We start from the raw sequence: 17,922 nt of genomic DNA on the forward strand, positions 1-17,922 counted from the left end.
TTTCTCCAAAATCCCCTCTTGTAGGGTGACGGCGGAAAAAATCGATTTACATGTACAACATTTAAACAAAAATGTTTATTAGCACTAGCACTGTAGAATGAACCGTTCTCTTTCAAACAACGATTGATTCGACCGGCAATGATGAATGTCAGTTACACGGGCGAAATCAATTTTAAATAAAATTTGTATCACCTGGACGGTAAAAATTCGATATCTTTTGATCAGAGTGTCCTATCGACAAAGATCAAAATTTGTTTTAAAGGTGAAGATTGCTGCTTTCGTATGCGATTTTTGTAATTTGCCGCAATTAAAGTCGATTTTTATAAATGTGTTAAAGAAATAACCGTTGGGCAAAATACAAAAATTGAAAACGAAAGCTGTGTTTTTTACCTTTAAAACGCATTTTGGTTTTTTTCGATAGGACTCTATGTTCAAAAAATACAAAAAAAAAATTACCACCGGGTTTTTATAAATTTTATTTAAAATTGATTTCACGCGTGTAATTGACATTCAGTCGCCAGTGGCTTCAAGCGTTTTTCTAAGAGAACGGTTTATTCTACATAAAATGCGCTACTAAACATATTTGTTTAAAATTATCTATTTTTTATTAGAAACATTTTTTTGCACGGCATATAGATTCTTGATAAATCGAGTTTTTCGGTTTTTCTCCCAGTGGATTCTTCTTCTTAGAGTGCCATATCCCTACGGAACGTCGGCGACTACCATGCTTATAATATTGTTATACTGATCTCGGTCTTGCGCTACGTGTAGCAATTGGTCCGCTGTCAAACCTGTCCACTGCCGCAAATTCCTCAACCAAGAGAGTTTCTTCCGTCCTATCCATTTCTTTCCTTCGATTTTACCGTTGAGAATTAGCCGAAGGAACTCATATTTGGTCCTCTGATTATATGTCCAAGATATTCTAGTTTACTCCTCTTAATAATATTTAATAGAGCTCGTTGATGTCCCATTCTTCGAAGAACTTCTTCGTTTCTGGTTCTGCTAATCCATGGAATTTTTAGTATCCTTCGATACAACCACATCTCAAACGCCTCGATTTTATTCATGATATCGGTGTTTAAAGTCCAAGTTTCACATCCATACAAAAGTACAGACCACACGTAACATCTTGTAAACTTTTCCAAATTTAATGAGTTATTGGATAATAGAGGCTTGAATTTTTGAAATGAGTTTCTTGCCTGTTCAATTCTACATCGAATTTCGAAGGATGGATGGATCCAGATTTTTTGTAATCCAATATCCAAGGTATTTGAATCTCTGAACTCTCTGCAGCGGTTGTTGGTTTAATATCAGTTGGGTTGCGCCGATATCCACTTTACTGGTCACCATGTATTTAGTTTTATCGATATTTATCGACAGTCCCCAATTTGTGCATTCCATGTCAACTCTATTGATTAGCTCCTGCAGATCGTCGATGTTTTCAGCTAGAATCACAGTAAGTATCGTCGGCGTACCGTATATTGTTAATTATTTCTCCTCCTATGATAATTCCTTTTTGATCTTTTAAAGCTTCCCTAAATAGATTCTCAGAATACACGTTAAAGAGGGTGGGAGACAGTACACAGCCCTGTCTTACGCCTCGTTCAATACTGATTGGCTTTGATTCTCTGTTGTTGGTATTAATAATGGCTGTTTGGTTCCAGTAAAGTTTGGCAATAAGTTTGATGTCTTTCTCATCTAGTTGGGTGCTCTGCAAGGCGGTAATTAGTCTGGTATGCTGAACGCGATCAAATGCCTTTTCAAAATCAATGAAGCACATATATACGGATTTTCTTACCTCCCAAAATCGTTGAAGGAGTGTTTGCATAGAAAATAGTGCTTCTCTAGTTCCAAGGCATCTCCGGAACCCGAACTGCTCTTGACTAATTATTTCTTCGCACTTGTTGTTAATTCGGTTTAGAAGAATATGCAACAGTATTTTAACGGCATGGCTCATTAAACTAATTAGTCTACAATCGCTACATTTCTTAACGTTTGCTTTCTTAGGTAGAGGAATAAAGATCGATTTTAACCAGTCCGATGAAATTTCACTGGTATCATAATATATTTGATTGAAAAGTACAGTGAGTTCTTTTATATTGTCATTTGAGAGTAATTTTAGCCATTCGCTGTATTCCCAGTGGATGAAAGTGGTTAATTTTTTTGTATCTTTTTTGGGGTCTCAAAATTGACATAATTTTTAAACAAATACAAAGAAGAAAGTGAATCAATTCATGAAATGATGAATGAATGAAGATGATTAGATAGAAGTAGAAATACCTACAAAGAAAAAAATAGAAAACGAAATAAAGGGACCAAATAACAATAAAGGCTTAGGGGTAACAGAAATATTGGCGGAAATGATGAAAGTAGGAGGGAAAAGGCTACATAAAGATATACATGATATGATAAAAAGCATAAGAAAAGCAGAAAAAATACCAAGAAAGTGCCATAGCAAGGATATGCCCAATACACAAAAAAAGGTGACAAAATGAGATATTAAAACTAAAGAGGCATCGCGTTACTAGAAGTAGTTTACAAAATCTTAACACAAATCACAAAAAAAAAGCTAAATCAATATTTAAAAGATATTGGGCGAATATCAGGCAGGTTTTAGAACCAATACGTCGACGACAGACCGAATATTTGTACTAAATGAAATACAGACTACGTGTTACGAACATAAAGCAGCAGGTATGTCCTCTTTGTTGACTTTTAGCAAGCCTGTGATAGGGTAAAAAGACAGATATATGAACTAATGAAAGAGTTGGGCCTACCAAGTAAAATCGCCAGGATGCTCAAAATGACTATGGATAGAACAATAAACGAAATAGCATGGAAGGGTCATAAATCAAACACTTTTAAAACAAAAGAAGAATAACAACAACGGGACCCACTACCAACAACTCACTTTAATCTGATACTCGAAGGAATAATCAGAAAAATTAAAATAAATATGCAGGAAACAATCCTTAAAATTGGTCATCAATGTATAGTATTCGCAGGTGATCTAACACTAATAATAACAAATAAAAAAGAACTAAAAAGATTAATGAACAATATAATAAGATAGGCAAAAACATTTGGGCTTCTAATAAACAATGAAAACACAAAATATATAATAATGGGAGAAACCGATAAAGAAAAAGAAGACAATTTCACATTTGAGATAGAAGGAGAAAATATATGCATAATCAAAAGAGCTTCAGAATTTACTTATCTGAGTGTAAAGCTAGCTGAAAAGGGACATGCGGAAGGGAAGATTAGATGCTGAAAAAAGGAAACAAAAAGTATGGAGCATTATGATCATTAATGAAATCCAAATATGTCTCAAGAAAACCAAAAATTAGAATCTACAAAAGAGTTAGCAGACCTACAGCTACATACGCATGCGAAACATGTGTGCTTAAAAAATCAGAAATAGACCTTTTAGAAAAATTGGAGAAGAAAATGCAAAGAGAAATATATGGAGGGGTGAAAATAGATATATAGATCAATGGAGAAGAAGGAATAATAAAGAACTTGTAGAACTATACCTATAATGAACCAAAAGTAACGACGGTAATCAAAGCACAGAAAATAAGATATTTAGGACACATTGAAAGAATGGGAAAGGAAAGAATGCAGAAAATAGTACTATCACGAAAGCCAATGCAAATAAGAAGAAAAGGTAGACCAAGAAGAAGGTGGAAGGACAGCGTCATATGAAGACATACAAAAAAGTAATATTGAGAATTGGAAAGAAAAAGCATTCGATAGAAATCAGTGAAAGGAAGAGGTAAATAAATGTATGGAAAGACTACAGCAAATTGACACTTTCAGCAAAATTCAGCTTGTTCGTAGCATAATTTTTAGAGGTTCATTGGTACTTACATCTCTGACGACTGGAGTATAAAATACTGAAAATTTTACAAGTGTAATGAATTCTTAGATATACGTATACTGACACTGACTTAAATTAATTTTATATGTAAATAAAATGATCATTTAGAATTCTGGGAAAAATACAGCCGATGTGACGTAAAATAAAAAAAATTATAACATTTAAAATATTCTCAAAAATAAAATTATCAGAAACGATAAATAATATAAATACATGATACACTATATATCCTGTGAAAGTCAATTTTAAAAATGAGTGTCCGTCATTCACTTTCATTAACTTTTCCTTCAAAACACATAAATTGCTTTATAGCATAGCCTTTTATGTAATAACTTCATTGATTAATAATTTTCAGAGATGGAGGTCTATATTTTACGTAATAACTAAATCGATAATGTATACGACGAGATTTTCAGAATCTCACAGGATATAAAAGGATCTTGTACCATTAATCATTACAGTTATTTACTTCTTGACAAGTAACAAACATGTACTCGCATATTATGAGTGATTGCTGTCGAACTAATCACTGTAACCAATATGAAATTAGTCGCAAATGGTATGCACTGATAATAGCTGTCAAGTAATATCAATATACGTGTATACAGGTTAGGAAGTCGAATAACTGAACATTTACAGATAACGACATTGTTTTGTTGACTTATATAACTGGGCAAGTATTATTGATGAAATCCATTGTGACTAATTTCATATTAATTGCAGTCTTTAGATCAACAGTAATCAACTGCTAATTTGCGAGTACATGTTTTAACTTGTCAAGAAGTAAATAATTGTAATGATTGATGATACTAGATCCAGGATGATAGGTGATTACGTGCTTCATAAAAATATAAAACTTGATTTCTGATAATTAATCCATTGGGTTATTAGATGAAGGTTTTGGTAGCTATTTATGTGTTTTTTATCATGTAATTGTAGTGGTTTTGACGTATACACTTTTTAAAATTGCTGTTAATAAAAATACATTAGACAAAGTAATAGCTAACCTTTGTCAAAGACGGCACTGCATGAAAATGTATCTATTTGATAAAGTTAATGAAAGCGAAAAAGATATACAGTGAAATAGAATAATCGCTTTTTAATTTTAGTTTAGAAACATGTGAGATTAGAAATTTATTTTATATTATGTATTTATTTTCTGAGGTCAAATTTCTATGTTTATATTTTACTCCTTCAAAGTTTGAGGTAAATAAAGCAAGAAAATATGAACGAGATATGGTACAAGTACAATGTACCATAATACAAGCTACAAAAGAACTTAGGGGTCAACAAAATTAACCTTAACGCAACAAAACTATCAAAGCCATGGTGCAATACCTAAATCAAACATTGGGTATTCGAGAAGGTGATTTGCGATTATTTTTGTTAACAACAATATTAATAAAATGACTCCAAATTTGAGAATCATCTATAATTTATATTACAACCAAACAGCCAATATTAAAGTGGATTACCAATTGACAGAGGCAGTCTCCATAGATAGAGGAGTGAGGCAAGGATGCATTCTGTCCCCGGTGTTATTTAATACATACTCTGAATATATCTTCGAGCAAGCGCTAGGCGAACTACAAGAAGGCGTATTAGTCAACGGAATACGTCTAAACAACATTAGATATGCCGACGACGCAGTAGTTTTTGCAGATAGTCTGGACGGTTTGCAAAGAATAATGTCGCGTATATCAGATATAAGTAGAGAACACGGACTTGATCTTAATACGAAGAAAACAAAGTACATGGTAGTCAGTAAGCGCGAAATATTAAATACACAGCTTTTGGTTAACCAACATCCAATTGACAGAGTGGACAGCTACACATACCTTGGTACCAACATTAACAGCCAATGGGATCACTCCAGTGAAATAAAACAACGCATAGGAAAAGCGAGATCGGCGTTCATAATGATGAAGTCTCTTTTCAGAAGCCACGATTTACCACTTGCTACCAAAATCTCTCTCATTAGATGCTATGTATTTTCTACGTTATTATACGGAGTAGAGGCCTGGACACTTTCCGAAGCTTCTTTAAGAAAACTCGAGGCATTCGAGATGTGGTGTTACAGACGTATTTTAAGAATTTCATGGGTGGATCGTGTGACTAATGTTGAGGTCCTACGTAGAATAGGCAAGGAATGCGAGATTATTAACACCATCAAAGAGCGCAAACTAGAATATCTTGGTCATGTTATGAGGAATGAACAGAGATACGGCTTGTTGTAACTCATTCTTCAGGGCAAGGTATTTGGAAAGAGAGGACCAGGGAGAAGAAGAATATCTTGGCTTCAAAACCTGAGAAAGTGGCTTAATACATCGACAACCGGACTATTCAGAATAGCAGCAAGCAAAGGTAGGATAGCCATGTTGATCGCCAACATCCAGAACGGATAGGCATCGTAAGAAGAAGAAATTTGAGAAAAAATAGCCTTTATTAAAAAAAAAAATGTGGCTTGTTACAGTATTCCATTAGTAATAAATACCCAAAATCTTATTTAATCAACCATCTCGGCAACCTCATTAGCAACATCAGGGCTAACATCATCACGTAAACTATTGTAGAAGGGATGATACACTGAAGGTATTAGGGTAATAATGATCTCACATAATCGACTTCCTTTTTTGTAATCCGAATGTGCTCAATATACTTCTGTTGTAAAGCAGATACAGAAAGCACATTTGGACGTCCCTGCTAGACAACAGTAAGGATTTTAGGTACCATTCATAGAATGCTTAACGTAAAATGCGTTTTTTGTTATCAGTCTTGAATAAAAATGAAAAAACATTGAAAAAATCCAAAGATTGCTGGTCATCAGTACGAGTACTTTTTTAATGTTCGCTAAAAGTGGTAGTACATTAAAGAAATATTCGTGCTTCGTAACAGTTAAGTTGAAGGGCTTCGTTTTTATAAGATTCTTCCATAATTTTGTGCCACTCATCAGGAGAGTACACTAGCGAAGCATACTTTCTATATCATTTTTGTATAAGAGCAAAATTCCTGTCAGAGGGAAGGTGAGTGTGTAATAGACTTACACTGTTGTTCTTTCACTAGCTGGAACCATAAAGATATTATAAGCCAGTTTTTGTTTTGCCCGGGGCAATTATCCGTGAAGAAAACAAAATGTAGACTTTACCCATCTTTGAACTAGAAATTTTATGAGTATTGATGCAATTTCATCACTTCCTCGTTTTGCAACGTTTTCCATACAGACAAACATACGACCAGCATCTTCTATACAATCATGGATTCCTAGAGTAATACATCCAGTGGTCAATTTGGTAATCGGTAACGCTTGCTGCAAGTCAAACGATATAGCACACGTCTTCTTATCAATTTGGGACCAGGCTGTTTCGCTATTAAATAATTGTTGCATCGCCTGAGCCTTACACTTGTGCAAGTCTTGTTGTTAATTCGCTCTAACTTTTTTTTCTGATTTTGCTGACTCTATTTAGAGATTGGCTATACTCATGTTATGGTCCAGGTAAACTTTATTCATGTTCTTTTGAACTATCTTTTCCTAACAATTACTTATTTTGTCAGTGGCGGAATATGCTTAAATATTTTATGAAAAATTTTAATGAATAAATTATAACAGTTTTTTGCTACATTATACGCCAATATTTCATAAAATGATTGTTCAAACATAATTCTTGGTAAAAAATGTATTTTTAAACCTTTTTAATTTTGCGCGAAGGAAATATTTGTTATTTTACTTATTTTCTAAATAGTGGTACATGCTTAAATAATTCATGCAAAATGTTAATGGATAAATTGTAACAGGTTTTTGCTACATTACATGCCAATATTAATTATACAGGGTGGTTCTTAAGTAATTGTACAAACAGAAACCATAAATTCTGCACTTTAAAATATTACGATTTAAGCTAACTTGCTTTAATAAAATATTGATATTAAGAAAGATACAGGGTGTTAAAGTGGAAATTTAAAATTTTATTTTTCGCTATAACTTTCACGTTTGTAAATATTTTTGGACAAAAATTTACAGTTGGATGCTTTTGAGTAGGATAAATTATAATTTTATACTTACTTTAATGTAACTAATAGAGGGCGCCACATATGCCACATGTGTGGCATAAATTTGCGCTTAACTTTTTTGCTCTTTAAGTTAGCTGTAGTTGTGTTAAAAAATATTAAAGATACATTATTTTTAGAAAGAAAAGGTATACTTGTTAGTAACCTGAAAATTTAACCGTTTTCGAGATAAATGCATTTTATAAGATTTTATAAGTCAGCTGCACAGTAATTCTTAGTTTGATATTTGTGCGGTAAAGCACTGAATACCTGTAGATAAGCATATTTCATAGTTTATTCTTATTAAAACAACTCAAAAATGATAATGTAACATCACAAAATGCTTTGTTATGGTTGCTAAATGTCTTATTGGATAAAAGATATTTCATCTTCTTCTTTAGGTGCCGTGTCCGTGTTCAGACGTTGGCCGTCATCATGTTTACAATTTCCCTTTGCTATCGCTTCTTAAGTTTCTATAATGGCGTCTTATTACTTTTTCTCTATTGTAAAATGCTAAAAACCCAAAATATGTGATTTATGCAAGATGGTACACCACCACATTCTAGAGAGAAGGCAGTTAGAACATACTTAAATACAACTTTTCTGAACGTTGGATTGGTCGTGGTAGTCATATTCCTTGGCAATGTGGTGAGATATTGATATAATTATTTAATTCATAAAAAATCCGAAAAGAATACTTATTGTTCATTACGTAAATTTTTTACCCATTTTTATTATTTTTTATTAGGACATTTATTAGGACAAATAGAAACTAGAGCACAGGTATTGAATAACACATATGTGTCCTGTTTCATAATACTTTTGCTACAAATCTAACCTGAAAGACTCAGCATTTTTACAAAAACATCATCGTTGTTCTAATAACCGATATTGTTATAAATATAGTAAACACACAGGCAATTTAGTTCAGCATAATATTAGTTCATTAGTAAATCATAATAGTCCATTTATTCGAGATGAAATTATAGTTACTCGTAAGCTGTAACCTAATGATATAAATAAGTAATGTCATCGATAGGTTATTCCGTGTGTATATAAGTAACCAATGAACGAGATACATCACAGTTTAATACATTATTTAACTTCTGCGACAAATAAGATGTCGTTCCATAATATAGCATAAGATTTGGATATGTATCCAAAATAATATATTCATCCATTATACATTATAGCCACCACGTAGCCCCGAATTTAATCCGCTTGATTTTGGACTATGGGACGCATTAAAACAACGTGTCCATAAGAATTCCATAAAGATTCGCAACCAACTATAGGAAAAAATAAATACTGCAGCAGTTTCTTTAGAACCAATGATGCTATTTAATATGAGACGATCTTTTATGGAATATATTGACAAATGAATTAAAGAAAATGGTGGACATATCGGACACTTACTTTGACAAAAAGTTATGTTATTTAGTTTAACTATTTCTTAATTTGGTTTGTAAACAAACTGTTTTGATTATGACTTTAATTTAACATAAAACGTAAAAATGTTTGATGTAAAATCCTATTATTCTGTTATTTTGTCAAATCTTAATTATCCTGCTGATATATTTATTTTATTTAATATTTTGTTAACTGTCAACTTTAGTTAAAGGTATTTTATACCAAAATTCAGAAGTATTAATGTTTGTGTCTATTTTTTCTTCGTTGCCTGGAGTAATTGCCTTAGATCAGAATTATGCAGCTGATTTTTAAAATGCGATTACCTCGAAAACTGTTGAGTTTTGAAGTTATTCACAAGTATACCTTTTTTTTGTTAAAATAATGTATCTTTAATATTTTTTATCCCAAATACAGGTAACTTAAAGAGCAAAAAAGTTAAGTGCAAATTTATACCACATATGTGGCATAAGTGGCGCCCTCTATCAGTTACATCAAAGTGTGCATCAAATTATAATTTCTCATATTTAAAAGTACCCAATTGTAAATTTTAATATATAAATGTTTACAAACATGAAACTTATAGCGAAAAATAAAATTTTAATTTTGCACTTTAACACCCTGTATCTTTCTTAATATCAACATTTTATTAAAGCAATTTGGCTTAAATCGTAATATTTTAAAGTGTAAAATCTACTGTTTTTTTTTGTACAATTACTTAAGGACCACCCTGTATACAAAAATTTATTTATAGATGAACTACCGAGAATATTGCTACAGAAACAGCCTCTCTCGGAAGAAGAACTATTACGCGAGTTATTAAAGGTAACAGAAGACAAGGCGGAAAATTCCAATGTTGGTGGAGACTCCGATGCAGATGATTTTGAGCAAGTTGACTTTTCATCAACAGGAACGCAAACGCGCTCTTCTATTTCGTCACCTGCTGTAAGTGTCGATTCTTCTTTCAATACGCCAACGGCTCAATTGTGTCCTCCAAAACGTCTAAGAATAGTATCACTGATCAACCAACCTCAGCCATAGACATCTCAGGAATCTGCCAGACCGTCAGTTTTGGAAGAGGAATTGACGGATGATCCTTATGACTCCGATGCCTCTGTGACTGATGTTGCCTATCAGCCAGAAACACTAGACCACTACAACGTTCTATTTTGGAATCGGACACTGATGAGAGCGCTTACCGCCACAGGAAGATCAAGAAGACTTTGTAAATTGGTCAAAAGTACCTTCATTCCCTCAAGCGTATACAGACTTACAGTATGAAGATAAACAGCGATAAATCTGGAGCATACATTAGGAGAAAGAGTTGTAATTGAATTATCAGAGGATTCAGAGGCACTACAGAATAGAGCCTTCTGTTTATACTTTGATAATTTTTTTACGACAATTCCCCTAATGAAAAAACTTCTGGACAGAGGTCTGTTTGGATGCGGGACAATGAGGCAGAACAGAAAGCACTTCCCGAAGGGTGAACTTCTTGAAGACAAAAAATGAGCGATGAGTGAGTCTGATTTCGCAATATGTGGTGACTTATCTGTTGTGAAATGGAAATACAGAAGTAGTAAACTTGTTACAGCATATAGCAACTTTTACAATGGTGGCGATAAACGACACGTTCTTCCGACCAATACAAAAGGTATCAAAGAGAATGTTGTTTTCCCGATGTCTATATTTGACTATAACAAAAATATGGGGGTGTGGATAGGTTTGATTAAAGAATGGCCTTCTAGAACATAGGTTGGAAGAGCCGTAGGTGGTGGATGACGCTCTTTTATTATATGATTGAGACAAGTGTGGTTAATTCCTACATCCTTTATGCATTAAAAATAAAGAAAGAGAGAAAAAAGCCCCTCAGCCACTTTCAATTTCGAAGCAAGTTGGCCGACGAATTGATAGAAGAGTTTTCTGCCAGGAAAAAAATGGGACCTCCACTGTAGTGGCAGCAACGGACAACATAGGACATTTGGCGACGAGAACTACGTCACGGCGTTGTGCTCAGTGTAGCAAAGTGGTACGGCAAAAAAGAACTTCAGTCATATGTTCAAAATGTAAAGTGGCATTGTGTATTGAATGCTTTATACCATATCATCATTAACTGTAAATGTCTAAAAATAAATAATTTCTTTCGCATATACATTGTATTTTATTTGTAATGGCAATACCAGTGAAATTTAAGAATTTTTTTGTTGCAAACAAACACTGGTAATACGGTTTACCACTGTTTTTTGACAGATTACATTATGGAAGTAATTCAAAATGACCTTCAGTACATCTACCTTTTTGTTTCGCCAAAAAAGTTGCCTGTTAAAGGGTTAAAATCATTTTTTTTAGAGAGTTTATGGTTATAGTACTTGGATACATACTACACGTGTTTTATTTTAGATATATAAATATCCTTACGTAATTTAAATAAACACGGTAAATAAATAGTAAAACAGTCTTACCTATTTTTACTAAAGTATTTCTCTATCTAGTAATAACAAAAACTAAAACCGCAATTTATTCTACAACTTCAGTCTCACTCGACGATGTGTTACTACTAGGTTAAAAAACCCCATTATCAAAAGCGTGTTAATATATTAATTATTCAGTATCTAGAAATCATTATTCATTTGGCACGATACGGATGAATTATGATAATTAATACAACTGGGAATTTTTGTACGAGAAGATATCAAAATACTGCAACCAAAATTGCGGGAATTGAATTATAATATAATGAATACAATATTCACAGAAAAATCTTCTAAATATCGACGTGTACACCGGAAAAGCCTAGGAATATTTTTATACATAGATTTATTTTTTTCTGGAACTAATTTAGATAATAACTAATAAATTTCTGGATGTGTAGTGGTCCTTTGGAGGAAGTGTAGTGGTCGTCGTGATATCTGTCTCCATGTCTGTCTGGTAATTTCTGTTACATCGTGCATCGGTCTTTTGCAACTTCCTGCGATCTGATCAATCCATCTTATTGTAGATCTTCCTCGTAGTCTTCGGTTTTATTTTTGAATATATAGTCCAAAATATTTTAATTATTGCATTTTAACTTTGCCTGACAATCACTTACTGATCATTAGTTCTCTTATAATAGAACTATTTGTTCTTTGGTGAGTTCGCCACATTTCTATCCAGCAGAAAATGTCAGCGTCTATCTTTCTCAGTTCTGATTGCCTTTCCATATTTTGGCGATCTTCTCCATAGCGATCTTTGCTAGATTATATCAACGTTTTATCTTCTCCTGGAATGTCACTATGGTTATGATCTATGATACATAATATATAGACCAGGTAACTAACTATTTCCCATGACACTCATTGATACAGGTATCTAACAACTGCATTTGATAAATTTGGTATTTTAATAACAATATGCAATACAAAACATACGCAAAATATTAAACGTCATTTTTTACGTATAAAGAATATAAGATTGCTACTTGATTTTAAATACTAAAGGTGAAAACCTATAAATTATATGGAAAGTGACACAATTTTACAGAAAAGACATAGAAAATCCTTTAAAATGAGGTTTGTTAAGCTATTTTTGTTGATTTGTTGTTTAATTAATGCAAAAATAGCTTCAATAGTCAATTTTTTGAAAATAATTAATAAATTTTCTAAAAATGCACAAAAAGTTTGATTTCGCGTGAGAATAAAAAAACTATGACATGTATTCAGCTATAAAAACTTCAAGAAGTTCAATAACTCATTAATTTTCATCATTTCAAGTAGTTATATTACATGTCATTATGCAAAAAACAAAGTTAAACAAATTAACGTTATGTTTAGAATTTCGTCTGCAAAAAACAGAAGGAAAGCTTTTTTGATACTCGATATATCATCACTGTAATTTGTAAGTCCTAGAGCATGTCTACGAATATTGGCCTTAGCGCGTTTCACTTTTGTGGTTTTTGGCAACCTTGACCAGTCAGTTCCATCTTTAGATAATATACCGATAAGCCTTCGGAGTCAGTAACTGTTGGTTCATTTTGCTCTATGCTTTAATCAATAATAAGGTCATTTTCTTCTTCTACCTCTGTTACATTGTCTTCATCTTCTAAATCACTTGCTGTATCCTCATCGATATCAAGGTCTGGATCATCACTTTTAACAAAACGTAAAAGTTCATCTTCACTCAGTTGCTTTCGGAGAGATATAAATAAAACAGTAACTCATGTTCAGAATTTTATGCGCTATACAACAAGAAACCAACTGACATTGGAACTCAATATATTTATATTATTTCGTTAAATTTTATCGCAGCTAGGGGAATTCCCCATTTAAAGATGTAAAACCCTTACATAACCTCCTGAGACCTGAGCTGATTCTTTTTGTTTTTTTTTTGATTAAATAGTAAAATTCGTATGATGTTGATTATAAAAACACATGTAAATTTTTCTAAATTTTTATTTTGTTGTTAAATATGAAAAAAATTATGTCCATTCAAAAGGACATCAGGATCGCATCAATACAAAATTATTATAAATGAAACTGTTTAAAGCAATTGTTATTTCCCGTTAAACATAAAAATATGTCACATGATTCACAATAAACTTTTGTTTTACCCTTGCAACCTGGAAGCTTGCATCTAACTGAATTTTTTAACTCGGATGCCATTGCAGGAATGTGTTGTATCTTTCTTTTAGTAGAAGTTTGAAGTGATGGTCTAGGATTGGAACTGTTTCTAGTTACTAATGTTGAAGTGTTCCCAATATCAGAATTTTCAGAAATGTTGTCTTTAAGGAGCAACTCGGAAACAGCTATTTTAAATTCCAGGAACTTCATAACGGTTTTATTAGCATCACCAAGTTGCTTATGGTCATCTCTGTATTGAATCCAAGAATTGGCAATCGCAAGATCAAATAAGTGAAAAATGGTTTTGACTGTCCATTTTTTACTTCTAGCTCCCATTCTATAATAACTTATCATCCTGTCAATTAAATCTATTCCCCCCATGCATTCATTATACTTTTTAACAATGTTTGGTCTAGGTACCTCAATATATCGGGAGTCCTTTTTTGACCACAGCTTACATTCATCTGAAGGTTCTATTTGCAATGCAGTTGACGCTAGCATAACTGATTTCATATCATACCATTGGACTATGTTAATTTTTCCATCAGCTCTTACATCCTGCTAAGATGAACTACGACCCAATCGAGTCATCACCTTATCCGATGTTACATGAACTGCTTTGGGTATTCTGGATCTCATTATTGTACCAGTTAAAAAAATATTTTTGTTTAACATGTACTCAAGTAAAGGTAAGGTGGTGAAATATCTATCGATGAACACATGTGTTCCTTCTAATAACGTTGTAGATAACTTAATAACTGCGGATGGACCAACACCTAACTTCTTAACATCATCATCATTCTGCAGAAATGTATTTTTCCCTTGATAAATATCGAAGTCTAATATTAATCCTTTGGGAGTGGCACAGACAAAATTTTTTAATCCTTCTGGGTTAGGTTTACCTCGAACAAATTGTTTCATGTTACACACGCCCGTAAAAGGTATCATTTGTTCGTCCACAGCAACCTCATTGTATCTTGGAAGTGTCAAGCAACCTCTTCGTATTCTGTCCCCTAAAGGCCGGATCTTAAATAATTTGTCAGCATTTCTTTGATCTTGAGGCACATCAGCGTCAATAACTACTTTTAAGTTGCTCCTGATTTGAAAATATCTATCACGAGTCATGGCTTGTGCAATGCTGTTGACTTTTGTTGTCTTAGCCCAAAACATTCTAATTTGTGATAATTCAGACAGGACATTAGAATAGATATTCCAAAAAATTTTTTCACCTCCGTTAGAGTAACGTTCAAAGGTTTTCCTTTTTCTTGCAAAAATTTAATATTTGTACAATTACAAATATTCTCAAAATCTGAATCATCAAAATACATACCGCCATAGTTTTCAACTTTCCAATTTTGCCTCTCGTAGACTGTATCGACAATTCCAGTAAAGTCTATATGCTGAGGGACAAAAACACCCATTTTTTTCCATGTATTTCGGTTCTCCTTTTTTTTTCGTTCACTGAGTGGCACGTTATCTAATTCATCTTCGGGTGGCATTTCTGTATCTTGTTCATCATCTGTATGTTGGGCCGAATCTGATTGCTGAGGCTGATACGATTCTTCATTTGGATCAAAGCCGTCATCAGAGTTTTCAGAATCTGAAACGTCTATATCTGAATTTTCCAGGCATTCAAGAAGTCTTTCAATGTCAACTTCGGGTCTTAAATATTTTTTATTACCAAACACAGCTGAAACAAAAAAGTCTAATATAATATTTTATGTATGCCTAAGGACCTGACGTCCATAAAAAAGGACAACCCCGTTTTAGATAAAAAACAATTTAAAAATGGTTTGATAAGACAACTACATCGCATGAATGCATTTATAATATCCTAAGTTATTAGACTAAGCAACATTTAGGTTAATAATCTAATAAAATTAGCTACTTACCATCAATTGTTTTTCTATAACTGCCCGCCATTTTTGTCACTTGAGATTAACAGGTTAACTAAGTTATAATGTGGTCACAGTAATACGGCGCGCTGTTGTCAGGGTCACGTGTATATACACTACGATGGACCGTGGGACTCGGCGCTGTAAATTTAGTTCTTTCCAAAAAAATATATAAAACGTAAATGTCCATTTAATTGGACATCAGGTCTCAGGAGGATAAAACGATAGTACACTCATGGTCGGTACTAATCCGTAAAATCTATGGGACTCCCACATTATTACAACTTTATTAGAATTCATTTTATATGACGACAAAAAAGGCGGGGAAGTATTAGGAGACCTCAGACTAAAAAATTGAAGTTTAAATTTAATCTAACCTTTAAATGTTCTGGTAGGCATAATTTTTTATTAACACAATATATAAACTACAGACAGATGGAAGACTCCCGATTAAAAATTAAGATCTATAAAGTAACAGCCAAAAATTGTGATCTGGGGTCAAAATAGACCCCGGCAGTCCGATGAAGGTTAAAAAACAACAAAATCGGCTGTACCACTTCAAAGATTTGTCATCAGCTATCTCTCATAGATCATAAACCTTTTAGGTTTACCTTCAAAACCTTTAAAAATCTCTATAAGATTTATAGTAAAATGATTTTGTCACAGATAGACTGGGGTATTTGGGAGATTCACATGTGCGTAGCTACGTCAGTTTGAAGAAAGCCTATTCATTAAGTCTATGTATAGAAAAAGAGAGTCCAAAAAAGTTTTGTTTTTCCCTCTCCTGTAAATAAATTAATAAAAATTCAGTGCTTCGTCATTTGTTAACGTATAAATATACAGAATGACCAATTGCAACAATAAAATATAATTTAGATATCCGCGATAATTCATTTTTATTAATTTTTTGATTATATAAAAATATTTATATAGATTTCGACGAAATCACTCTACGAAACAATGCTAAATATCTTACCTTTATAGATGCTCAAAAACACTTTAGAACTGAAACCGTTGTAAGTCCACTCTGTCCAAAAACGAAAATATGTGGCGTTATTTTTCTAAAACAAAAAAATCTATTACTTAAAATTACATACAGATGTCATTTATTTAAATTTAAACTTAATTAAAATAGGCGTACTATAGAAAATAATATCAGTTTGGGAGGTCACACTGTAAATCCGTTCAGATGTGATAACCAGACCAACAAGAATAGAGATACCGACCGGAAATATGTACGAATTATGGGAAGATTAAATCTGTAATTAAATACCACGACTAATAACTATATTTTCTGTATAATGAGTATTATAAAAATTAAATTGCAGTTTCATTGTTTTATTATCATTTTTTTTTTCAATTATTACAGTTTCTCATTTTTATATCCCGGCCAATTTTTTATCTGAGGGCAATATTTTAAACTTTCAAACCCCAAATAAAAGAAAAGTACTGTAGCCACAGCTAGTAAGATCCAGCGCATATCCTCACTTCCGTACCGATTTGACACAAAACCATGTTTACGTCAAGTCGGGTTAGCCGAAAAAACCCTAACCTTGCATGGCTAGCTACCCCAAATTTTATTACTCTAACCTTTAGGGAGGTCAATAGTAGTGTAGATTTAAAATCGCGACTGAATCCAACCGATGCGTTAGCCGCTATCTTGAATTTGTAAATGAAAAAGGACAACGATTTTTGCTCAATATCTCCGCCATTTTCAACTTTTCGACGGAATATCAAGAACTTGAGTTACTCAACCTTCCTATTTAATTAGATAATGGGTGTTAGGTCGAGAGCAACCCAAAAAGCCGAAGCCCTTGACGATCATCTCGTAGAAATATCATAGCCTCCAACAATCTTGATATAGTTAATGTAGTGTAAGTGTATCTATGGTTGTCTACCGTATAGGGATAGGAAGACATAAAACGTGTCAGTATTAGGTTAGGTTAGGATTCTGCGGGAGCATAGACATATAATACAAATAGACTGATTGCTGCAATACAGTCGCGTTCCCCCAATGCGACAGAGAAAACTGTCGCAAACCAGTCCTTGCGTTTTTTTTTTCTAATTTGCCAGGTTGATTAACCCTAAGTGACCAATG

The 17,922-nt window shown here is 33.0% G+C and overlaps 2 protein-coding genes across 5 annotated transcripts in view; both read right to left on the bottom strand.

The window, feature by feature from the left end:
* The window catches only part of LOC140439223 (band 3 anion transport protein-like), a 453,371-nt gene that overhangs the window by 339,683 nt on the left and 95,766 nt on the right, over positions 1-17,922 (bottom strand). For 2 of the 4 annotated variants that reach the window (XM_072528998.1, XM_072529003.1), the window contains exon 2: positions 16,801-16,885. The exons of 1 other annotated variant lie outside the window; for it this stretch is intronic. The gene's annotated coding sequence lies outside the window, so the exon portion shown is untranslated. Of the gene's footprint in view, positions 1-11,796; positions 11,872-16,800; positions 16,886-17,922 lie in introns of those variants that run through there. One more of the 4 variants, XM_072529001.1, reaches the window with a different exon arrangement.
* On the bottom strand, positions 15,051-15,935 carry LOC140438571 (uncharacterized). Its single transcript, XM_072528234.1, has 2 exons — positions 15,822-15,935; positions 15,051-15,619 (listed from the first exon to the last, which is right to left on the bottom strand). The coding sequence occupies exons 1-2, from the start codon at positions 15,850-15,852 to the stop codon at positions 15,051-15,053; spliced, it is 600 nt and encodes a 199-aa protein (XP_072384335.1). The 5' UTR covers positions 15,853-15,935.

Source organism: Diabrotica undecimpunctata, chromosome 4 (assembly GCF_040954645.1).
Source record: "Diabrotica undecimpunctata isolate CICGRU chromosome 4, icDiaUnde3, whole genome shotgun sequence".
NCBI lineage: Eukaryota > Metazoa > Arthropoda > Insecta > Coleoptera > Chrysomelidae > Diabrotica > Diabrotica undecimpunctata.

Excerpts from the sequence above, each read along its gene's own strand:
- LOC140438571 (XM_072528234.1), bottom strand. The coding sequence starts at position 15,852 with ATGGCGGGCAGTTATAGAAAAACAATTGATG. Across the intron at positions 15,620-15,821 it reads TTATAGAAAAACAATTGATG|CTGTGTTTGGTAATAAAAAA; the intron begins GTAAGTAGCTAA and ends TTTTTGTTTCAG.